Here is a 26,652-nt window from a genome sequence, read left to right as displayed (position 1 = left end):
TTGAACAAGTGTCTATCAAGTAGTAGGATACGCAGCCTTTAGTACGCAACAGTTGAATATTGTCAGCCGATTGTTAAACATTTTCGGTAGTATAGTGGTTCTTGTTATTAATTTGCCGTCGCCTGACTGCCAACAGTGAGTTTAATATTTTATTTAGTTGTTTTAAAAATGTTGCTTCAATAATTATTTAATGTCGTTAAATAGATATTTTAAGCATTGCTCTTCTAAATAATAAATATGTATTTAAAGTAGTTATATTGCAAGGATATAATAGAAATTAAATTAAATACTAATAAAAATAACTATAATTGTTTAAAAACCGTTTGTTATTTTTTTGGAAATATGTTGGGTGAAACTTAGTTTTCAATTGTTTTGTAAAGTAAGCATGTTACTTGAGTGTAGTATGCGCAAGGTAATTCTTTTAAAATGGTCTGTTGTATTATATTAAAACATAGTAATCAAAAAATTCTTATGGTCTTTATATCAGATAATATGAAGATAATATATAACATAAGGGATCAACTATGAATCTTGTATCAAGACTGCTAAAATGTAAATGGTACTGGAATCTAGAAGATGCTGTGTGTGTAACCTAAGGTGGTGGGACTACCGCCCCATTCTGAGAACCTGAATATTATATTTTCATAAAATCTTGTGCCATTAATGGATGTCCAAATATAGCAACAAATCTCATAAATATTTTGGAAGATTTCTCATATAATATATTTTCTATAATATATTTATATTTGTTCATATAATAATATTCATATAATATAATATATAATTTCATATAATATATTTTCTCATATAATAAATAAGGTTCAGGGCAAAGTTATGGAAAATGTTTAAAAAGGCATGTACTGTAGAATTGGGATTGTCTTAGTCAATTCACATTGCACATTGGATTGTAAATGCACGTGCGGGGTCAGATGACGATATCGACGATATAAGTGTTACAGTAGAAATTAATTGTAAGTGTGACTAATGGTTCCAATAATGGTTTTCAAATAAAATTGACTGCTTTATTAAAAGTGATGGAAAATATCTGTAGCTGGTATTGTTGAAAATATATAATTTACTGAAACTTATTTGAAGTATTTGAAGTACATATAATTTACTGAAACTTATTTGAAGTAGTCAATGTTACTGCAAGACTATTTTATGTTATGCAGGCTTCAAGATTATTTCAAGTTTTTTATAATTGAGGACGTGTTTGAGACTGTTTACAATTCTTAAAATTTTCCAGGAATAATATCTGAATAATAAGCTTCTGAGAAGGAGTTTATTATTCTTAACTATTTATTCCTAACAGTTAAATAATAAAAAAGCCTAAATCGTGAATATCTGTTTGTGACAACCTGATTTATAACAGGTCATTTGAAAAGTCCCCGGCCTGATACATAGAAGGCGCTACAAGAATTAAATCCGTATGTTTTTTAGTTAGCCCTAATCCTCAAAAGATGCGTGTATGGATTTGACAACTGTCGAATCATTAGTTTGTGAATTATAGCATTCTGACTGAAGCAACTTTTGTTATTGTTGAGAAAAATGGATAAAAAGTAACTTGGCTACTTTAGTAAGAAAAAAACTTGGCTTGATAACGAGTTTTCGGACACTGCCCCAGGAAAATCAACCATCAAGGATTAGTATGCTAAGTTTAGATGTGGTAAAATGGGCACCGAAGATATTGAATGCAGTGGACGCCCAAAAGAGGTTGTTATCGACGAAAACATTAAAAACATCCACAAAATGATTTTGAATGACTGTAAATTGAAACTGAATGAAATAGCAGATACTCTAAAGATATCAACTGAACGTGTACATCATATCATTCACGAATATTTGGGTACGAGAAAGCTCTGTGCAAAGTGGGTGCCGCGCGAACTCACTTTTGACCAAAAACAACGACGAGTGGATGATTCGGAGCAGTGGATTATCTTCAAATCAAGCGTTATAAAACCGAGTGTTTGCGTCGATATGTGACAATGTGACATGGCTCCATCATTTCAGTCCGAAGTCCAATCGACAGTCATCCGAGTGGTCTGCACACGATGAACCCGCTCCAAAGCATGGGAAGATGCAACAGTTGGCTGGCAAGGTTATAGTGTCTGTATTTTGGGATGCGCAAGGAATAATTTTCATTGACTACGAAAACTTGAAAAAGGAAGGACCATCAACAGCGACTATTACATAACATTATTGGACCGTTTGAAGGACGAAATCGCCGATAAAACGGCCGCATTTGAAGAAAAAGAAAGTGCTGATTCACCAAGACAATGCAAGACAAAGCAATGCCATGTCACAAGTTAGTGAAAATGATGGCAATAATCCATGAATTGGATTGAAAATCCATGATTCGAGTTGCTTCCTCGTCGACCGTTTTCTGTATTCCAGATCTGTCCCCCAGCGACTATTTTCTGTACTCAGATCTCAAAAGAATGCTCGCTGGGAAGACATTTTCGTCTAATGAAGAGGTGATCGTCGAAACTGAAGCCTGTTTTGAAGCAAAGGACAAATCGTACTACAAAAATGGTATCAAAAAGTTGGAGGGTCGCTATAGTCAGTGTATCCCATGAGGGGAATTATGTTGAATTTAAAAAACTAATTTGGCCAAAATTATCTGTTTTACTGTGGTAGGCCGAGGACTTTTCAATTGACCTGTTAGCTATACTAACAATTCTTGGTAATGTTTATCATTGATAGACAATTAATGGTCAAGGGGTTAAGGTTCCTCCAGTCAAAGTCTGGAATGCTACTGCAACATGTAAAACCCGCGAAAGCATCAGGAAAACACATTAAAAAAGTTTTACCTAATTTGAGTATTGCGATTTACACATATTTAAATAAATATGAAACTTTTTTCGTTAGCCAAATAAAAAATTTTAAATGGTAATATATAGAAAATTTCGTTAAAACGTTAAATATAACATAGGTACATCATATCATCTTTGTTCAACAATAATGAAGAAACAATATTATAAAAGTTTCATTTCTACATTTAATATGGAAACACATGTGACAGACATCTATGACCAGATTATTACCACATACACATTTAGATCGTGGTCACTTTGGGGTTGTATTAAGGCGCAGATTTATCTATTTCAAAGGAATCCGTGGAGGAACGGAACAGATCTTATAATTTTCAGTTTTCACATATCTTACTTCGTTTGCAGAAATATTTTTATGTGCTTCTGATTCTTTTTCTGGACTGTGATCCTGTGATCTCAATATTGAACTTATATGGCTATATTTTAATTTTCGATAGTTTAAGGTAATTTAGATTTAAAGAGTATATTTAAGACTATTTAACTTTCAATTAGGAAATATTATCTTCGTTAAGCAATGTACATTTGGAATAGTTAATTGGAATACAGCAATTTTAATTACCTACCACGAATGATGAGAGGGTAGGGTGTTAATCAGCTGATTTGTGTGTTGCACGGCCTCAAGGAAGAACCTCACCATCCATGATGATTTTCTTGAAGCTTTTCTTGAACGGGATGCCTGATTTCCCAGTTGGTTTGCGTTTCTCACAAATCGTGGAATATTGAGTAACACGCGGGCTTTTTTGGATTGGAACACTTGGACTTGTGAAGGTGTCTCTCGGAGACGTATTGACGATTGACAGTTTGATTTTTTTTGCATAGTAGTAGGTATAGCAGGGTATATACGCCATTACATTCTAATAAATTTGTCAGATCTCTTTTGCTTTTGTAATACTTCCAGCCCTCCTCCTCCTGGTGGGAAGCGCACTGGAACTTGATCACAAGTTTTTCCATTTAACTTCCCTTTCTAAGTCTAATTTTTTAACCGACTTCAAAAAAGGAGAAGGTTCTATGTTCCGCTGTATGTTTTTTAATGTATGTTCGCCGATTTTTCTGTCAATAGTGGACCGATTTTTAAAATTATTTTTTATTCGATAGTTTGTCCTTCGAAAAAAAAGTTTAAGTTTAATTATTTTTTTACATTTTAGTGAGTTTCTTATCTATTTTTGAAGTCGGTTTAATTATTTTCTTTAAAATATTTTATTATGATAAACCGTTGAGTACCTATTTTATTACTCCTGACGACATATGAAAATGTAGTTTTTAAATTTTGTTTTTCAATTACGATGAAATACTCAAATTTTATATTTTTACCTTACCCTTTTTCGTTTTTATTCTATTACTAAATATTATTCATAAAGTTGTTAAACATAGTAAATATATAAATGTTTAAAATTGTGAAACGAATTATTGAACATGATAAATATCAACATAATTAAATGTATTCGATCTTCCAAAGGGTGTGTTAACTTAACAATAAAAATAATAATATTAATTTCTACTGCAAAAACGCCAATACATATATTATATATATAATGTAGATTCCCGTTATTTATGTTGATATAAAAATAAAGAGACGTTGATCGATATGGTGAGCGAATGAAAGATTATAAAAATGATTAATTATTTAATTAAGCACTATTGTTGGTGGGACTATCGCATGCAGTATGTGTTATCCTTTAATGGAAAGATTCATGTTCTAAGTTTGTTACAAAACTAATCACAATTTACAGGTCATCTGAACTTGTTTTATGATTATTAGATTTATCATTGCATTTTATAAAGTTATTATTGCTCTTTCGTAAATAATATTAGTTATTACTATCGATTTATTGTTGTTTCAGGGTGTTTAAATGGAGTTTAAGGGACTTCGTTTATATTTAGTGTTCTTTGCACTAATATGTTGTGTTTCCTCTCGTACCACACTGGATTATGTTGTAGCAACAGAGAAACAAACACATGCTTCAGGAGATTTCTTTAATATGGTACGATCAGTTTTTGTATAAGATTAGTTCGAATAAATAAATATAATCACATTACTTACAATTAGTGTGGAATTATAAATATAATTTCTTAATTAGGTTACGTATAATGTGGTAATGATAAATAATGAAATGTAAATTATACAGAGCATGTAACTTAATATAATATTATGAAATAGGGTTTTATATAAATATTTTAAAATTTATTTAAAAATTTTGCTAGAATGAAAGTGGTGTTCCACAAATTTATGAAATGCTGCTTCACACTAACGTGTCTAACCGTTATGCCAAAACCCTCATTACTAGTAAAGTAAAAAATCAGAACACTTATGCACAAGAAACGACTTTTTCTATTGTGATGCCGGACAAAGCTTTTATTTCCAGTTTTACCATGGAAATAGATGGTAAGAAATATGAAGCATTCGTACAAGAAAAGGCGGAAGCTAAAAAAACTTACGACCGTGTAAGAATATTTAATTTTTTGATGATTATCATGATTGATAAGATCATTACGGTTATTTTAGGCCGTTGCTAGTGGAGTTGGAGCTGCCCATGTTGCAGCTAGTGCCAGAGATTCCAATCGGTTTACAGTATCGGTTAATATAGAGCCACAATGTAAAGCAACATTTTATCTTCAGTACGAAGAGCTTTTAGTAAGAAAAACTGAAAAATACGAACTGGTGTTAAATATTAATCCAGGGCAACTTATTAAAAAATTGGCTGTTGTGGTAAGTTTTATAAAAATATTCAATTTTAAATTAAATGATAAAGTCAGCTTTATAGAACTTTAAATAACTGTTTTATTCGATTATCATTGTTAACAGTGAAATAGGTTTACAGTACTTCCAGTACTGGAATTAATTATTATAATTTTTTTGTTATGTTGAATTAGTTTTCCATAATTTTCTTTAACATTTTCTTATATTTCCAGTAATAGTGAGTCATATCATGTTGATTGAATGATGATGCTTTTGTCGATTTAATTAATTGGGAAGCATGTATCAGAGAGGTTCTCCTTTGAATTGAAATTGAATCATTTTGAAATATTTTATGGGTGGTCAAGTTTTGTCATGTAGGAGGATATGCAAGATGCAGGATACATGCATTAATTATGAGAGTTGTTATTTATAGTTTGAGTTTCATCTGACGTTTACGATTGGTAGTTTGACCTTTATCATGATCTCCTTCATAACATTTCGTCATTGGAGTACAACTTTTGTTGTTCAGTCACTTGAATATTTTGTCAGTGATGATGGAGTTAATGTTCACGAGCCATGTTATAGCGATGATTTTTTACGACTATTGCCGTGGATTATCAAAAGTGCATCGATCAACTTCCTTCGACTTATGGCTTAGTCACTGAGAAATGTTGGTATAATAAATTTAATCGTAGCCACAGGTCGGTCAGAGACGAAATTCGTGAAATGATATTTCAAGATCGTCATGTGTCTTACTGTGAGATTGAACATTCTTATTAGGCATTAGTAGATGATCATCAATAATATATTCCATGAACATTTACCTGCCAAAAAATTTGTTTATATAATTTGACAAAAGCTCAAATAGATGCTCCTGTCAATTGGTGCAAACAAATGCCTAAGAAATATAGTGGTGCATCAAAAACTGTGTATAACATCTAGACAGGTAACAACCTACTGTATGGGTCTTTCAAGCCAAGCCAAAACCTTTACAAGTGCCTCGAAGGCGAATCACTTAGAGGAAAATAATCCCCTGCTTCTTTGAAATAACAGAACATGCGGCAACTGTGCTATTGGAGGAACGTAAAACGGTGAGTTCTGAATGGGACAATTCACTTTTGCATGAAACAACTATTTGACTGGCCAAAAGGTTGAATTGATGGGTTATCCTTTGTACAGCCGTGATTTGGCACCAAATGATTTTGAACATAATTTTTTTCGTTTTTGGATTGTCACAGTTAATTTTTATGATCAGTTACAATTCACCATTCCTCTTATTTGTCTGATGGACAAATACACAGCATTTGCTACGAATTTTTTATTGGTATTTCCCATTGATTTAAATTAATTTATACGGTATTTTATTTTTGGATTTTCCACAAATTGTGAACAGTTTTTTAGGTTATTTATTCATTCTTTGTGGGTCTGAGTTAGGGTTCTATCACTATTGCAGATCTTCGAAAATTTATGTTTATTCGAAACGTTGAGGGTATTGATTGAATATCATATATGATTGATTGTCTATTAGCCATTGAAGTAAGATTTTTCTGTCAGAGTACATTGTTTTGATGAAATAACATAATTTTTACATTATATCAGAGTGTTTTTAGTCGTCGTATACAAATATCCAGCTTTCATTCGTATACACAAAACTTGGAAAAGAACAGATGGATTGACTGGAAATCTTTATACGTTTTGCGTTCATTTATAATTTATTATACTTATATAGCTATCATAACCGTTATCATATTAACAATCGTTATGGATGTAATTATAATCTAAGGTAGTTTATCATATATTAGATATAAGCAATTCTGAAAAATGAACTATAACGTTAGAATAACTTATAGTTTATGATATTTTTGTATTTGCAATATATCAAGGCTAAAATAAACTAAAAGTCAAAGTTAAATTCGACACCTTTGTGACGTTTTGATATCTTAAATTGAGTTGTTAAATTGCTACTTTGGATATTCTGTAGATATTTTTTTACTTGTGTACTTAATTAAGACTGTCAATATAAAGAACTGCATTTAGCTCCGTTATACAAGAATTGAATCTTGAAAACATAATTGTTAATTTTTATTAATTACATCTTTTCTGTAGGTTAATATAACAGAATCTCGACCTCTGAGTTTCGTGAAAGTACCATCACTACGATCAGGAAATGAGTTAACTAAGAACGACGAAAACGCAGATCCTGAAGCAGATATTCAGGTGGTCAATGATTTAACTGCCATTGTCACCTTTAAACCAGACGTAGTAAAACAGAAATTACTGATTGGCATTCTGGGTGGTAAAGAAGATGATAGAATGAGTGGACAGTTCATCATACAATATGATGTAGCTAGAGATCCACTGGGTGGAGAGGTATGTTTTGAATTTTTCAGAAGCTATATAGAATTAACCGCCGCATAGTAAAGTTATATTACATATAATATAATTTTCAATCAAGATACAATTATTGACAATAGGGAACTTTAGTTACCCATGCAATATCAATGTTATCACATTTTTCGATATCACATTTTTTCATGTTTACTTCTTTATAGAGAAAAAGTTTATTTTAATAGCATTTCTAATCACAGTCGACTAAGCCCAAAGCTGCGATTGTAGCAATTATCTTGAACATATTTAATATGAAAACGTATATGAATTGTTTTGTGTTTAATAATTATAGCATGATATATATGTTAGTATTTTTTAAATTAAATATACATATATTTTCTTTCTATTTTAAGTATTATAATTTTTAATCTGTTGGCCAATCAAACCTAACTATTAAATGTAATGGTTCTGATAACTTTCTACATAAGATAACAGTTTTACATTTAGTATTTTTGAGTTGTTTAGTTAATCATGGACTTAAAAACCTCAAAATTACCTTTTAGACATTCGTTACTTTGAAATTTTGATTTTAAGAAATGTCCTGCTGACTTTTAGAACCTTATTCCTTCCTTAACCTTATTCAATCTTAAACAGTTTTAAAACGTTATTGTGGTGATGCACCGTCATATACTCAATTTCAATTTTAGTTTCAATAATTTAAAAGTGGTTATTTTGATATCAATGACAAATAATGGCGTGAATTGCAAACCTTTAAGGACAGTTATTATGAGTTGGTAAATTGTTTGCCGAAGTTTATTTGCAAAAAGAGAGAAATGTTTCAACACTGCTGTTTCATTGCTTTCCATTCAAAATTATAGGACTTTTCTATAACTTGTTGTAGCTTTGATGAAAACTAGAACTAAAATTGAGAGGTTCTTTAAAAATAAGACCAGATATAGTGAGTATAGATACAAAGTCATCTTGTTACATATAAATGTTCAGTAATTCAACGATCAGTCGTATCGCCTTTTGATTATCACTTGTTTAGATTGACATAGCATGGCTTGGCTAGCCTATTAGAATGGTGGAATCTGTTCACTCATAAAATGATGAAAAAGCTTACAGCTACCGAGGACTTTCTAACTACAAAGAATTTCCTTTCAATGACACTACTCCCCCGGTAGTGTTGCCAATCGGCAGACGCCCAGTCCAGGCCGTGTCTCCACAGGAAATCGATCAAACGCTCTCTGAAATAAATTGAAAATTACAAAATTGTTTTAAACTGCTACATGATTTTCAACTTATGGTTGTTTTTTGAAGTTTATTCTAGAATTTGCTAGGAATGTGCTGATTGTAATTGTAAACCATAAAATCCAGTAAAAAATATTAAACTATAAAAGCAAGAAACAAACCTTTTTTTTAAGTATATCGATGAAAATACATTAATAGTAATTTCGAACTTTGGATAATCTTAAATTTTTTCATCCTTTTGTGGTTGGACATTTGTCTGAGATATTGAAAGGATTTCGAATGAACTCGATTCAACTTCCCGATTTTAAGAAACAATCATATTTCTGAACGTATTATTTAAATTAAATATCTTAACGTGTATAATGTTTAAATAATTTTAGGTTCTTGTGGATGGTGGTTATTTCGTTCATTTTTTTGCTCCAAAAGATCTAACCCCTTTAAATAAATAAATACTGTTTGTGTTAGATACAAGTGGTAGCATGTATGGTAATATTTGTTGTTTTATGCCTTACCTCCGTTGATCTTGACACTATCATTTCTAGGAAGAAACATGCAACAACTTAAAGAAGCAATGAAAAGTATCTTGGATGAATTAAGGGAGGAAGATACATTCAGTATTATTGATTTCAATTCTGTGGTTAGTGTATGGAATATCGAGCAAGTCAACATCGAATATCAAGATCGCGCTCCATATTATTCAGCAAGAAAAAAAGTAGTTAAAAAATACATATAATTCACAATAAGTATCTAACTATATTAATCGCTCTTTTTTAGTTAACAGTTCTTCCTAATTCTTTTCCGGTATCACGTGAAAATGTTAAGAAAGCCAAACGGGTAGTACAAAAATTGGTGGCTGATGGTGGTACTGATATTGAACGAGGTTTAAAAGTAGCTCTGGAAATTGTTAATAAGTTCTTTAATTCCAAGGGAAATCATCCAATCATTGTATTCCTAACAGATGGTCAAGCCACTTACGGAACAACAGAAGAGATCACTTTTAAAGTAAGATTTTTAAAAACTATTTTTATACTTTTAATAATATTATTGAGCTAACAACAAAATTATTTCGATTTAGATGTAAAAATGAATTATTTACATTTATGGAGTTAAAGGTAGGTGATGTGCGAATCTGTCTTCCTAGTATCAGTTTTAAAAAGTTAAGAGATCAGGGAGTTTTGCCTTATTTCTAACCTAAGGCACAATACATTTTCATGAATTAGGCAACGGACGAGTGAAGCGAGCGCAATGATGTCGGTAATCTGGGCTGAGCTGGGAGAAATTGGATGTCTTTTGGGTTGAATTCAACTTCAAGTTGCTCGGAGCTCAGCAGTATATGTGGTCCAGATATATATCAGTTTACATAAGGAAGTTGGGGATGTTTGATTAAACGAAAATATTTTATTAACCTCACCTTCGCTATAACGACACAATAACATCATTTCGAGGTTTCTCTGTATTCGTTGTTACCTTTAGACTTGAACATTTGAATATTTTCCAAGCTAAATTGTTGGTGTAATATGTCCGTCCATGTTTTAGAATATGCTTTTAGAAGATGATCATTTTTCATCTATCTAGAGAAATTCGTTTAACATTCACTAGACAAACACCTACACCATACCATTGTACTCTGAGATTCTGGTACACCTTCAAATAGAAACGCGCAGCTTTTGCCTTATGCAGCATATATGTCAGCCCGATAACAGTTCCCTATTCTTAGAGCCATACAGAATAAGTATCAAAATAAGCGTTCAGAAAAGTCGCAGTTATCTATAAAATCTATAAAACATATTTATCAGTATATCTCTTCTTTCAAATATTTTTCCAACACTGCTTTGTTAAAAAGTAATGGACAGCTGACATCTCCTTGGAGAATACCTGCTCACATCTCAGACAAATGTTTTTATCATCTTGCATAAGGTACCCGAATTAATGTAATAGCTACTCCCGGTTTGTTACTTCGCCATGACTTTGAAATCTCAATTACATAATTTTCATAAATACTTTTCCATAATTGATAAGATACTTATTAAACAAGTATACACGGTTTTTGACGAAGTAATCAAAAGCTGTTTATGAGGTAAATTAGAGAACTAAATCCAAATCAGGAGATTGTTTTCAAATTGGTTTTAGTTTTCGAAATATTGAATTTAATTCATTATTTTACTATTTTTGACCATTAACGACCGTTTATTGAATTAAAGAAAATAAATTAGTTATGAACAGAGGTTGAACTGAGTCTTTTATACTATCTGGGATCTGTTTTACGCATGAGGATAGTAATCGCACATCATGCTTTTGTCAATATCCTTAATATCGCTTTTCGATTTTCGCTACATCTTGGGTGGCTCTTTTCGTTGCTCATCACTCATGTCGTCCAAGCTTTGTGGGAAAAAATCTAGATGTGAAAGCAGAAAATGTATTTTGAGAGACATTCGAGTTTCAGTTTCAGTTAAATATTTTGTAAAATTTGTGTCAAATCGCGAATCGAATTACTTAATTTGCTTTACGAATTCAACTCTTACAAAATTCTCTTACTTCTATAACTAAATCGGATTCATTGATCGCCAGTAATGACGCAGTTGTTAAGCCATTTTTTACACTTGAACCTAGATAAATTCGCAATGGGTCACTATCAATACGTGAAACTGGCTTTAACACTGATGATACGTCAGGATAGATATACTGTGCTATGTTTTTGCTTTTATTCCGACGAAATTCATCGAGCAAAAGTAGCAATCATCTACAAAACTTTTTTGTTCTTTCCGTAATATCGGCATGGAAACTAAAATTAGCTATACTTTTTCACCAAGTTGCTAGTAACTACTATAAAAGAAAAACATTGCGTGTTAATAACTAAACAATTGAAAACTATTGAGTCAAATTTATATTAATTTATTTTGTAGATAACTCAACAAAATGAACATAAAGTACCGATATATGCCTTGTCGTTTGGATCAGGTGCTGATAAAGAATTTTTACAAAAAATTTCATTGAAGAACCAAGGATTTAGCAGACATATTTATGAAGCAACGGATGCTAGTTTACAGTTACGTAATTTCTATCAGGAGATTTCCTCGCCATTATTGACGGACGTTATCTTTAAATATGTAAATAAAGTGAAAAATGTTACCAGGACACAATTCCCAATTTTATTCAAAGGGGGTGAATTGTGTACGGCTGGAATTACGGGTATGTTTTAAGTAAGAAATCATTGCGTTTTATTTTGACTTAAATTTGATACTATTAGAGGACGGTTTTGTGCTGACAATTGTCGAAGCATTTGGTGGTGGAGGGCCTATAGCCTTACGACCAAGAATGTATCAATCCGCTGGTTCTCTGGAAAGGTTATGGGCTTATTTGACCGTTAGACAGCTTTTAGAACAAAGACAAGTGGCAAGGGATAAAGAATCTATTACTGCCAAAGCTTTGTCGTGAGTATAGAGTGTAGTTCTACTACATTTGAACAATAATTGTGACTAATGATCGAAAGTCGATCACGGTTTATTGAGTTTATCAAATCTCTCATATAGAGTAAATAAAGTAAACTCTAATATAGTAAAGATGATTATTTACAATTATGTTAGGTTTATGAAACTTGTTTTGTCAATATTTTCAACATCAGATCAGAAATATATTTGATATATAATTTTAAATAAAGGAATATATGCCTGTATATTAAAATATATGGAAAATATTTCAAGGGATAATAGTCACAAAGCTTTTTAAAATCCATTTAATGCAACAAAGTATTGATTAATTTAAATTACTACACCACTGAACATTATAGCAAAAACATCATAAATAAGATTATTTTCAGAACTGAAACTTCACAGCTTTAATATGTGTAGCAGTATGCAATTTGAATTTCGCGCGCTCTTGTAGTTAGAAATGACATTCAAAAATTTTAGCCGATAAAAACGTTTGGCCTTGTTGATTAACTTCAAGAGCGCAAAGTATTTTTAAAATAACAACAGTCGAAAAACAGAGTCGAATTTGAGCAGCTATAAAAGGTTTAAGTCCTTTGTCCTGTTTACATTGTGTTATACATTTATTTTTATTGGGGTTCCGTATTAATAAAATAAACTAGACACAACTGTAGAAATTAGTTTAGGCCTCTAATGTATTTGTGTGTTTGGTATAATTAAATACAAGATTCACTCACAATCTTTACAAGTCCCGAATAGTAATCAAACAGTCTTGGAGGAGTGAATAGTTGGTGTCAGTTTGAGAGTGTGAAGTTTGTCATTACTTATCGTTATACCCGTCTATTCTTTTTAGTTTAAGTTTCGGTGTAAATAAAGTCATTTTAAGTTTACCAAGTTTAAAGCTTCGACACCGCAACAATTTCATGGCTGGATAACGTCACGTACCTAGGTCTCCACTTCGACCGACAGTTCGGTTGGCATTCCCAAATCCCAGAAGCAATCCAGAAAGGTTCGCAGATAGCAAAGGCTATCTTCTCTGATCTGCACTTCTAGCAGACTTCCCATCTCCATTAAATGCTTAATTTCTACACCAAACGGCTTCAAGTTTTCCAAAATAAGCTCCTCAGGAGAATCGGAAACGCTCCATGATTTGTCAGAAATAATTAAATTCATAGGGACACTGACACTTTAGGAATCAAGCACTTCGTATCTCAATCATTCTACAAACAACAACTCAGCTCAAGCTCTTATGAATATGCGCTTGTTCGCGAGCTGGTCTATATGCCGGGAGCTTAGCACCGCGGCACCGCCATCCTCCCCCTTTTCCAGGCTGAAACGATCTCATCTGTGGCTGCAGTCATAACTTTTGTCCCCATATGAGTGTATCCAGTCGTATGTTAACACAGGTTCGCGAATCAATATTTAGTTTCACTATCTGTTATTTCGCCGGGTTTTCGTGCCCAATAACGGCTGCCGGCCAGTAGCAGTAGCGACCCACAATATAAAAACCTCAAAAAAAAACAGGAAAATTTAAAACATTTATATTTTACTTGCAGGAACCTTGTTATGAAATCTGAAATAATATTTAACTTTGATTTCTATTTTTCAAATGGTACTTAAAAAAAATGTGTCATAAAAATATGAGTTCTTTTTCCTATATCTTATTAGAGGGAATTACTTTTATACTCTCTATGATGCTCTCTATAGTACAACATTTGTTAAATAATATGGCAAAAATATTTTACAACTGGTAATAAAATTTCTAGAATATAATAGTACACAATGAAGTAAATACAAACTTGTTTATATAATTCTTGTCTCTATCATTGACGGATCTTTTTATACCTGTTGTGGCACCAAATAAAGGTAATATTCTTAACTAAAGGTTTTATTATGTCTACATCGTAGTGAAATTTCCACATATACATTCTTTTCTCTTGCGATTGAATATATTTTCTAGCGATTTTGAATTATTCTATAATCCTTACAGAATTGTAAATGTGTGAAATTTTTTCAGGAATCTATAAATAAAATATTAAAATCGCATAAACATATGAGTTTTATGACATATTCTTACCATAATCTTCAAACGAGTTGAATTTCAGTATCATACATATTTTCTTCCTTATCATAACTTGGTTTATTATGTTACCAGCCATGCATATAATAATTTGTAACTCTTTTAAAAACGCTTAGACGGTACATATTATTTTAGCAGTAAACATTGCTTTTTAGGAAAAGAACACTACACGTACCGTCGAAAAATGATTCACAAGACATTCTATTTTGGCAAGCCATTGTGAAAAGTATAGTTATAAACAAAAGAATACACGCCTCCGAACAAAATTCTGAAAACCATCAAACAATTTTCAAATTGATTTCGATCACCGGGAATGGAGAGATATTTGGCAAATCCATGCCGAATTTTCGCGCATGGTCACACGCAGACCCCGAGGGTTCGCTTCGTTCAAATCTGTACTCACTATTAGACTTACATTTTCGTATACGTGGGATTTTGGTTTCACAGCTGTATATACCTTCCGATAACGCGGACACATTAATATGCGCACTCTACAAGAATTGTAAAATGTAACTATACATGGTTATAATTAACCTTTTAATAATTCGAACAATACGGGAATAACCGACAGTAACACGAAATCTTAATATCTTAAACTTATAATAATATTTTAACTCACTCACTTTTCATTTTAAATATAAAATGTAGGGATACCTTTCCCGATTTAAAATTCCTCTGCCAGCATTTTGTGGAACAGCAATGTCAGATTTTAATTTTAAAAAATTACGCGTCAATATTCACGCACAACAAAAACGATGGCCCAAGTTCAATGAAAGTGGATCCTAAAATATTTGTTTACATACTTTCTATCGTCGATCTGACGGTTATTCCTGTTTGCTTCATTTGACCGTATGTCATTATATTGGAATTTACTTATTGGTAGGATATTTTACAGAAGAATTTTAGACCTTTAACAATGCCTTCATATAGAAGATTCCTTCATATTTGGTTGCGAATATATTTTAGTCATACATATTCTAATTTCATAGGCATTTGATAATCGTATGCCGGCAAATTTATGCTCCATCAATCTGAAAAATCAGCAATCAAATGGCGCTGTATCTGGTAAGTGCACTGGGTGTGGTTCAACCTCCCATTTAGGTTGAAAAGATGTACTTTTCACAGCTCTAGGAACGTATGACTGACCGTTATCATGCAGGAGGATAACTTTGCGTATGTTATTCGCTATTTTTGTTCAGTTGGCGTTGGTAAAATCTGCTATAAAATTTTAATTCGATTTTAGTGGCTCGTGACACTCGAAGCCTTCCTTTTTCAAATATACTTTCCCAGATTTTACCAGAAAAACTCGAAATGAATATTGACTAACTTAGACTAACCCATTACTTTTGCCTTAAAGTATATCATGTTTTATCCACTTTTCAGGTGCAGTCAGAATACGCCGTAGAAAATCCTTCCGTCATTCGAAAATTTTCCGTCTCAATTTTCAACCACTTTCGCTATTTTGAAATCAAAACTGACAATTGTTACAAGATGGAGTAGAATCAGCATAAACTTTTGAAAGTGTTTGATGGGCTTCGACAGCAGATTTTTTAAATTAAGCAATACTAATTGTATATATATATATATATATATATATATATATATATATATATATATATATATATATATATATATATATATATATATATATATGTTTCTTTTAAGAATTTTAAAAAGAAAACAATTTTCTTTATTCTAATTATAATATTTATAATCTTAGGAAAATGCTCGAAGTGTCACCTTGTGATATTAATCACCAATATATTAATCTACTTATAACAATACTGATGTACGATTTTAGCACTGACACGTTATTGTAGTTTCAAAAAATATTAGTTTTTATTGAAAATAAAACTTAAGAATGCGGTTTTTTTTATTGTTAACCTGTTTTTTTTTCAGAATAGCACTGAAATATTCATTTGTTACGGACATTACATCACTGGTTGTTGTGAAACCGAACGTAACTTCCACACTGGAACTAGAGGATGCATCGAGTTCATCACGTACGAGCCCACCTTTGAGTAAGGATATTCTTATACTATATAGAAATATTGCATATTGATGTTGTTTTTAAGTTTAATTTTTATTTTATTCGTAACATTTATGTAATTTTATTACTAAATATTTTGAAATAATTTGGATACAATAAAACCGTTACCATAACAGAATTGAAATTTCCGTAAGGGGATCATTGAGTTCTGCAATTTAGCTATTCTTTTCGCTGAAAAAGATCAATCAAGATCATGTTATCATAATACCGTTGATTATCAGGATTTGAGGCGATACTTTACATGAAGTGTATTTTTATTGCAACGTTCTGAAATTTTATAAGGATACTAATGAAATGTATTATGTTTATAACATTAGAATAATCATAAAATATTTTACCTCCGGGATATACTGTTGAAACAATGCATTTTGTTTATGCCATAAACAACCCATGTTTCAAAAGTACACAAGTTACGTTCCGTTACTTACTGATTTTTGAAAATGTTGGGTTTTGTGGCGGAAAACGTGTACAGCGGCGCAAATTACTTTTCCTGATTTATCACAAGAAAAAAGTCACTGAAAATCATCGTTTTCTGTCGGAGCCATATGATCAGCATCCTCTAAATATAACAATATGTGAAATGTGAGTTCGATAATTCAAATATGGTGATTTCAACGTTTAAATGAATTAATGTCCTGATACAAAACAAACTCAAAAACAATTGTCAGAAAAGTTGAATGTGATTCTAGTTGCAATGTGTGATGCACAAGTGATGGGAAAGATACAAATGATGGAAAGATCGTTGTCAGATTAATTGAATGAAAGGCAATTAGAAAATAGAACAATCGTCAGTGAAATGCTGCGCTTCAAAGCTATGAAAGGAAGTTTTTTCCATCCAATAATAATGGGCAATGAAATAAAGATTTTTTTAGAAAATACTAATTGAAAAATCATGGTTATCACCTGGCGATGTCGTCCCATCTTCTGCAAGATCAAATCGTTTTAATTGTAAAACTATGCTCTGTGTCTGCTGAGACTGAGTATTAAAACCGGAAAATATGTAGTACTGAAGAATTAAAACTGAACGCCACCGACAACAAATAATAAACTTAAACAGTGCATTGATCAAAAAACCCTCTCAAAAAATACGCTCATATCAAGACATATAAGATTATTTTACAGTATGATAACGTGCCGTCTCATACAGCAAAATCCACTGTAATCCATTGTAGAGTTGCATTCCGCCGATTTTGAAGAAGTTAAAGAAATCGCTCCATGAATCTTTTTTTTTATAAACTGTTTTTTTTTAAATGGCGTTCATGAATTGCCTAAGATATGGACAAATTGTACAAAACTAAATGGTTAATACTTTGAATAACAAAAAGAAAACAGAAAGGAAATATGAAATTGTATAAAATTTAATCAAAATAAGTATTAAAAAATTACATAAGTCAATAAAATTAAGTAAAAATTGAACAAGCTCTTATAAGAAATATGCTGTATTTTTATTCAATAGTGTTTAATGTGCTTATTTAGAACTTTTTTCCGTTATTAAGATTTTGGGCCACAATATTTACAAGTGCCAGTGTCAACAGGTAATAAATGAAAATATAGTAATTGCAACAACATTAATGCATAATTATTTCTAGTTCCGCCTTTGGATCCCTTTGGTAACTATATTTTTCCTCTTGTTCGTTGTACTTGTCATTATTAATATTTTATTCTTTAATGAATGGTAACATGGACTAAACGTAGACCTCCCAAATTTTTTTTTCGATAACCATTATAGTAGGGGAGCTAGCAACATAAAATGAACAAGAATTTCGGGTAAGCTAATCTTTTGACATTTGATATCATTCACTCTTTCGGTCAGCACCCAGCCCATATGGTTGGCGACAGGGGTTCTGTTCACCAGTGCGCCTCGTATCTGTACAGGTAAAAAGACTTAATTTTTAAATTAATTAAGAATGAATATATTTTTGAATGACTTTTGATGGGATTTATGATTATTTATAATTTGCCAAATGCTACGTTTGATTTATAGAAAAACATTTTCAAATTATTTCAGTATGGTTGTAATTTTTATATGATATTAATTAAGTACCAAAATACATAAAATTAATTTTCCAGACAATAGTTCTGTTGTTAAATAATAAAGATCACTGATTAAGTCTGGAAACTAAAATAGATATGTCGAAAGAGTTATATATTATTAATCAGATGATCACCATATCCGTAGGGGTGTCTGCCACCCAGAAAATTATCGATATTTTAAAAAATATCTGTATATCGATTTTGACATGTTTGAAAAAATATTGATTTATTTGTATATCGGAGGAAAAAAAATTGATATATTTTTGCAATATATATGGATATTTTTTTAATAAACCGAAAATATCAAAAAGTACCTGTACAGGTACGATGCGCAATGGTAAACGCAACCTCTTCCGCCACCCAGATGGGCCGGGTGCTGAGAAGATGAGAGATGATATGTCAAATGATAAGCTTACCTGAAATTCTCTCTCAAAAACGTTGATAGCTCTTAGAGTATTACTTTTCTTGTTTAATTAGAAGAAGTAGTAATGTTGCCCTTATTAATTTTAACGGGTTAAAAGTTATATTATAAAATAACTAATAAACAGAATAGACTCTTATAAGAACCATGCAATATTTTAATCAGTAGTACGCAATGTATTTACTTGTTATTTTTTCCTTCCCTGTTAAGGTGGCCGGCAAGAAGATTATTTCGAGCCATTGTCAGCAGGTAATAAATAAAAATATAGTTATTGCAATAATATTAATGTATATTTCCATTCCAGGTAGATCTTACAATATCTTTGACAGAAGTAAGTATTTCTAAAATGCCTTGAATACGTTCAAAAAGGAGTTTTAGAATTTTTAGATGCTTTATCAAATGTATATATCTTTAAATCCTGGTAAAAGGAATACGAGCGTGATAGCTCGCTGAATGTATTAATACTGAACGTTATATAAATAATTACGGTTGATTTTTTGTCGAAAAATGGCGACTATTTGTTGACATTTTAAAACAATTTTTCGATAATTTTCAAATATTTTTTGTTACAAAAATAGCAGCGGCAATTGTACGTTAAAAGGTTTAGTCATCTTGAGTCTTCATATCTGATCCGCACCGTCGAGAAACCGGACTACTTCAACGATTTTCTCTGCAAGTTTTTAATGGTCTGGTTAATGTATCATTTCCAAATCTTTATGAAGATCACTATTTTAAGTACCATGAGGCATTAACAGCATTCCACAGTACTTTGTTTTGAAACCGCCAAAATATATCCAGATTGCTGATGTCATATGTCCACACAAGAATTAAGAATTTCTACATACAGCAGTTCTTTACTGTATGTTGACAGAGACTAATTTCTTCCAGTTTAATATTTTTAATATGATTTTAATAAATTTAATTCTTTATTCTTCTTTATATGATTTTTCCAGAGCAGCTTCTCTTCCAGTATCATTCCTAAATAAATTGTTGTGGTAGCATATGATACTTGGATATTATCTGTTCTAATAAGGATGTGTTGATTTCTCTTATATGTAAAATTTACTTGAGCAGATTTAATTTAATTAAAATTGATTCTCCATTGCTGGGCTCAACTGTTAATTTTACTGACTTTGGCAATTTTATTGCTCCTTCTTTGTAGTTTTACCTAAAGGTAAAGGATAGGTCCCAATATACTACCCTGTGACGGTCTCGTTTGTCTTTCTTTCAAATTTGAATAATAATCTTTCGTTTAAATGATTGATGTTGAAAAACCAATTTAAAATAAAAAACAGCAACAGTGACTAAGACGCAAAGTTCTCTTCTAATAGCGGGTACAGACATGGGTACTCGAGGCGAATTTACGCAGAAAATTCTAAATAGGCATAAGCGGAACTGAATTCGGCGAATAGGTTTGAAAATCGATTGTAGCGCATTCACTTTGCTTAGTTCAAATGTTTCATGTTCAATGAATTTTTGTAATTTAATTGTTACTAAAATGTTTGTGAATGATAAATATGTGTTTAGTATTTATTACTAATTAATAATAATACATATATAGTTACATAAAATGTTTAAAAAGATAAAACATTTAAATACGTATATTTTCCTGGCAAGTGTCTTGTGAAATGAAATCTGACATAATATTTAATTTAGTAGAATTCTATTTTGTAAATGGCAATTATCAATATAATTAAACGGGTCATAAAATAAGGCAATATCTTATAAGCAAAATATTAATAAGGCGTGTCTTATTTTTCATTGATATGAAGGGTATTACTTTTATAAAAAATTATTTGTATTCTTTATACGTATTCCTTTATTCGTAATCCTTCGTAGTGCAAAACTTGCTAAATAATAGGGAAAAACCATTTCACAAGTAGTGAAGGAAATGATGTTCAATAATATTTTTATATAAAATAATTATTTACAACATAGCACATTAAATTTGCCAAGGGTTGTTGCAACGTTATTCTTCATTATTGTCGGAACATATTTGAAAATTGTGTAAGTATTATAAATATAAATCCAAAAAAGTTTGGAACAATACAATAGTGTCGTATTACTACTAATTTTATTTATTTTATAGAAAAGTGTTACCATTTTAAAATATATCACGTCAATATATAAAAGTAACACTTATTAACGTCATTGCACTCAACAACTGCTTTTTAGCTTCTTTCCCATCTGTTCTAGTTATAAAGGCATTTAGTCAAAGAGGTTTTTGAGATTACCATATTTTCTACCTAAAAAGTCAAGGTGTTACCCCTTCATCTCTTCCAAGATATGTTTCAAATGTGCTTGTTAGCAAGTTTATTTTTTACTTTATAATTTCAAAATATACTAGCATAAGATCCTGTTATAAGGACTGTGGCTGTTCCGTCCAAATTATCTTGTACTCGTCAGCTTTTATTTTTTCATACTACTTAGCCGTTGTGTCTGAAATAATTTAAACATAGTTAACACATATTTCACCTTCAAAACAGTAATAAAATTTCTAGAATATAATCATACACTATACAGTAAATACAAATTCATACCTGTTTTTATAATTCTTGTCTCTATCATTGATGGATGAATTGCCTGATGACTCCACGTATACATTCTTCCCTCTTGGGGCTAAATATATCTTCTGGTGATTTTGGAGTATTTTGTAATCATTACAGAATTGTAAATATTTCAAATCTCTGCAGGAATATAAATATAGAATAATAAAGTCGTATAAACATAGGAGTTTTATGACATATTCTTACCATAATCTTTAAACGAGTTGAATTTCAATATCATTCGTATTTTCTTCTTTATTATAACTTTCTTTAGTCTTTCTTTAGTATGTTAGCGGCCATAATTACATTAATTTGATGCATGACGATGGAAACCGCCACCCGCGAACGGAGCGATTTTCGCCGAATCTATGCCAACATTCGCTTCGTTCAAGTCTGTACTCACCATAACACGAAAATGCTCGACAACACTTTGTAAGAACGGCAGATGCACTATTGCAGCTTTAATGGGAAAGTCTGCTGTATTTAGCTTACTCATCAGACATAAATCCTTCTTATGCAGACCGATGGAGCATAGCCCGCATGTGCAAAGTGGGAAAGGTGGTATAGGTCGACGAAAATGGATAGCTGCCAAATCATAGTTATTGCATCAAAGACGGGAAAAGTCTGTAGAAAATAATGGAAAATTCTTTAATTAATATATACTGTACCAGTTAAAAAATGTGTATTTTTATATTTGTGCCAATATTTTTATTGTTGGATAGCTTTAGCTTCTAATTCTTGTACCCTTTGTGTCTATTATTTGCTGTAGTTATTCTGTTCCATCAAACAGATACTTTAAAAATAGGGAGAGCGTGGAATGGCTGCAGGAATTCATAGAGAAGGAGAAGGTAGACGGTGACATACTACTAAATAAGCGTATCTTAATTATATTTGATCAATAATTCTATTTATATTGAATATTATTGATGTTATTTATTGATGAGTATTTTTTATTTTCAGCCCGTTCCAGAGACTTGATAGGTAAATGTTGTAGTATCTTTTTTTAAAATGATTTTCATAATTTCTAATTCTTTTCAGAAGCTGTGCCCGGTAAATACTCGACCGTTTATTTAATTTTTGATATAAAATATTGTTTAATTTTTATGGAATCTTATAACAATTAAAATTTTATTTTATTTTTTCAGAGTCATTTGATTTTGATGAAACAGGTAAATATTTTGATATCGATTTTTGTGACAAATTAAAAATCATATACGTATGTTCAAAAGTATGGGTTATTGAAAATTAAATTATTTATTCATCATAATTTATAGAATATATAATACTATGGATATCATTTTATTCAGATCGATTTCTAATTCATTTTACTCAGATTTATTTCATTCATTAAAAGTCCGTTGCCAGGGCCGTATTAGTCGAGCTATATAACATTCCTGTTTCCAAGTTATTTTTCACAAAGTTCTTTATTGTTACCTGGTAATAAGTGAACGGCTTTAGATTAGGCTTTGTGAGAGGTTTCAGAACGGAGGGCTTTAGAAATATTTTTTCATTCTTGGAATTCGTATAGGATACTATGTGTAAATCGTATTATTCTGAACGATTATGTAATTTTTTGGCTTTACGGGCTTTTTAGAGTCTACGCACATTGTTTATAAAGTTTGCACATAATCGAATATTAGCATAAAACACGATATATTAAAAATGCATCAATAGGCGGTTGGTCCAGAAATAAGTTTCCGGAAAGTTAAAATAATTGACGCAAAGGAAAACAAATAGAATATGCACGGGAACGAACAAATTGTTGGCATTTCGATAATGCAGAAAATAAGGTGCTCATCTGACAGTATTGGATGCATTTTATCAGTATGTGCCTTGATGGTCAGAGGAATATTACGAATAGAGAGGAGTACACACTGAGAAGAAGAGCTGCCTATAAAATAATTTATGGTTTAGCTAACCCTAACGTAACATTTCAATTGAAAAGTCTCCGGCCTACCATTGTGAAACACATTTTTTGGCAAAATTATTTTTCTTAATTCAATTTCCTATAAGGGTGAGACACTGATTATAGCGACCCTCAAATTTTCGATACCATTTCTGTAATACGATTTGTCCTTTGCTTCAAAATAGGCCTCAGTTTCGGCAATCACCTCTTTATTCGACGAAAATGTCTTCCCAGCGAGCATTCTTTTGAGATCTTAGAACAGAAAATAGTCACTGGGGGCCAGATATGGAAAATACTGTGGATGAGGAAGCAATTCGAAGCCCAATTCATGGATTTTTGCCATAGTTTTCACTGATTTGTGACACGGTGCATTGTCTTGGTGAATCAGCACTTTCTTTTTCTTCAAATGCGGCTGTTTTTCGATCTTCAAACGATCCAATAAAACTATGTAATAGTCGCTGTTGATGGTCCTTCCTTTTTCGAGGTAGTCAATGAAAATTATTCCATACGAATCCCAAAATACAGACGCCATAATCTTGCCAGCCGACTGTTTCGTTTTACCAAGCTTTGAAGCGGGTTCATCGTGTGCAGTCCACTCGGATGACTGTCGATTGGACTTCAGAGTGAAATGATGCAGCAAGGTTTCATCCGCTGTCACATATCGATGCAAAAACTCGGGTTTATTACGGTTGATCATCTTCAAACACTCTTCCGAATCACCAACTGGTCGTTGTTTTTGGCCAAAAATAAGCTCGCGTGGCACCCACTTTGCACAGAGCTTTCTTATACCCAAATATTCGTGAATTATATGATGTACACGTTCAAATGTACAATATCAAATATATTTTTAGAGTGTCTGCTATTTCATTCAATTTGAATTTACGGTCATTCAGAATCATTTTCAGGTTACTAACTTATTAACTTAGCATACCAATCGTTGATGGTTGATTTTCCTTGGGCAGTGCCCGGAAACTCAGCATCAAGCCAAGTTTTTACTTCAACTGTATTTTTTCCCTGCAAAAAGCAATATTTTATGAACACGCGAAATTCCTTTTTATCCATTTTTTTCACAATAACAAAAGTTGCTTCACCCAAAATGCTATAATTCATAAATTAATGATCTGACAACTGTAAAATTTATATACGCATCTTTTGAGGGTTAGGGCTAACTAAAAAACATATGAATTTAATTCTATTAGCGCCATCTATGTGTCTGGCCGGAGACTTTTCAATTAACCGTTAGGCCTTTCACATTGACATTGACAACATTGACCTTTCAAAAGCATAACACACATGTTTATTTTTATGAAATAATATATCATTGATATTTTCGAGTTGCTTTTTCGATGTTTGAAACTTTAATTTGAATACTTTTTGAATACTTTTTCGAAATTTTTTTGTTTGATTTGATGAGATTTTCTGCTGAACCACATCAAATATTTTTATAAATTTATGGTGATGCTGCCACATCATTTCCCAACTATTGGGTTTGATTTCAACGATTGAACAACGGCCTGGAAGACTCTAACTCCAACCAACTAAAACTATCAAAGAACTTTTAAGATGCTTAAGAGTTGATCATCCATGGAGAGTCATCCACATATACACTGAGGGGGAATCAGTAGAACTTAATGAAACTGTTACTGCAAGTGTCTACTAACTTTAACATATTGTTGGAAAAAAAACACGGTATCGCCTATATTGCTAGAGAAATGGAGAAAGTTATAGATAGTCATGGACGTACTTTGTTGAATAGATATTGTAGTAATATTTGGCAATAGAGAATATTTTAGTTAGATTACATTTTTTGACAGTTCTTAGTCCTTTGTAATTTGTAGATATTATGTTTCCGCTTGCACTAACCTATATAATAATACTAAAATTGCGGCTCTTAATTAATTAAAGAAAATATCTGAAACTTATTATCTATTCACTAGATTTCGGTCTTTTATCATTTCGTACAACTTCCTCTATACCATCAACTTCAGAAACCCCGTCATGGATTCAGAGCGTCCTCAATAATAACGAGACTCTTTCTATAAATGGAAGTAAGTTTTAATTTACATTCTTCTTTTTGAAAATTATTTATTTATGTATGTATATTTTTTATTTTAGAGTATTATATATTAGGATTGAATAAAACATTGGGAGAGGGTCAGGAATGTTCCAATTCTGTGAACAATTCTACTGGTCATTGTACATTACTCCATGAGTGCCCAAATGTTCATGGCAATTTAACAGACTTAGAGACGTATAAGAAATATTTTTGCGAACAAAAAAGGTACATTTTTATTGAACATTATGGTACGATTTAACACGAGTCCAAAATATAAATATGCATTTTTATTTTCAGTTATGCAGGTGTTTGCTGTTCATCTGCCACGCAGTAAAGTTATATGCTTGGTTAAGTTCTACTTAAATGAAAAATAATATAAGAATTCTGAAATTTTGTATTGTTTTTGCTATGATATAAATAACATATTTGTTGAAGTATTTATTACATAAGCTATATAATTCTAAATATTAAAGTTATATTTGTGATTCATATTATTTAAATATAAGGTAACGTACCTCTGAGGATAGGAACTCTAGTGTTAAGAGTTGAATTTATACTACTTAAAATAATAAAATATACAACTCTACTATTTATAATATGTACATATTAGGTGTTTTTTAATCTAAGAAACTTACTATCCAGTAATTTTTCCTCCTCTATGGTGCAGTCCAAATAGTTTTAAACCAAGACACAGTTTTCACACAATATATCTGTATTAGTTTAAACGGTTTTTGTCTCTTTCACCTTCGAGTATGCCCACTTGCTGTCGAGCTACTGTAGTACCTAGACATTTGTTTGCTGACACAATACCAAGAGATGCTTTTACGCAAACGATATATTTCTTTGCTGACTATTTGTACCTTGGGTCTTTAACAACGCTACCTAGTTTTGATAAGTTTGGATTATGTTGATGTTGGGCTCCTTTGCGCAAATAAGAAAATTTACTAATATTGCAAATTTATTATATTTGCCTAAGATATATGAGAAAAATGAAAAAACAGAGCAATTTATTTCGTATCCAAAACAAAAAAATGAATGGAATGAATG

At 31.4% G+C, this 26,652-nt stretch overlaps 1 protein-coding gene across 1 annotated transcript; it reads left to right on the top strand.

Annotated features, from left to right (window-relative positions):
- On the top strand, positions 1-26,209 carry LOC143194222 (inter-alpha-trypsin inhibitor heavy chain H4-like). Its single transcript, XM_076400834.1, is given in 21 exon segments — positions 1-135; positions 4,673-4,813; positions 5,034-5,273; positions 5,335-5,538; positions 7,615-7,878; positions 9,468-9,573; positions 9,630-9,799; positions 9,862-10,089; positions 11,991-12,276; positions 12,335-12,518; positions 16,492-16,613; positions 18,139-18,177; positions 18,232-18,252; positions 19,308-19,346; positions 19,402-19,428; positions 22,604-22,624; positions 22,682-22,693; positions 22,789-22,812; positions 25,487-25,597; positions 25,665-25,830; positions 25,903-26,209. Coding segments are annotated over 20 exon segments (2,433 nt in total). The 5' UTR covers positions 1-135; positions 4,673-4,681; the 3' UTR covers positions 25,940-26,209.
- Positions 26,210-26,652: the final 443 nt, after the last annotated feature.

The sequence above is a fragment of the Rhynchophorus ferrugineus genome, unplaced genomic scaffold (genome assembly GCF_030347505.1).
Source record: "Rhynchophorus ferrugineus isolate W39M unplaced genomic scaffold, kcgeb_rfMv2 rfM3, whole genome shotgun sequence".
Lineage (NCBI taxonomy): Eukaryota > Metazoa > Arthropoda > Insecta > Coleoptera > Curculionidae > Rhynchophorus > Rhynchophorus ferrugineus.
Note: the sequence above shows the minus strand (reverse complement) of the source record. Positions and strands in the feature narration are given on the sequence as shown.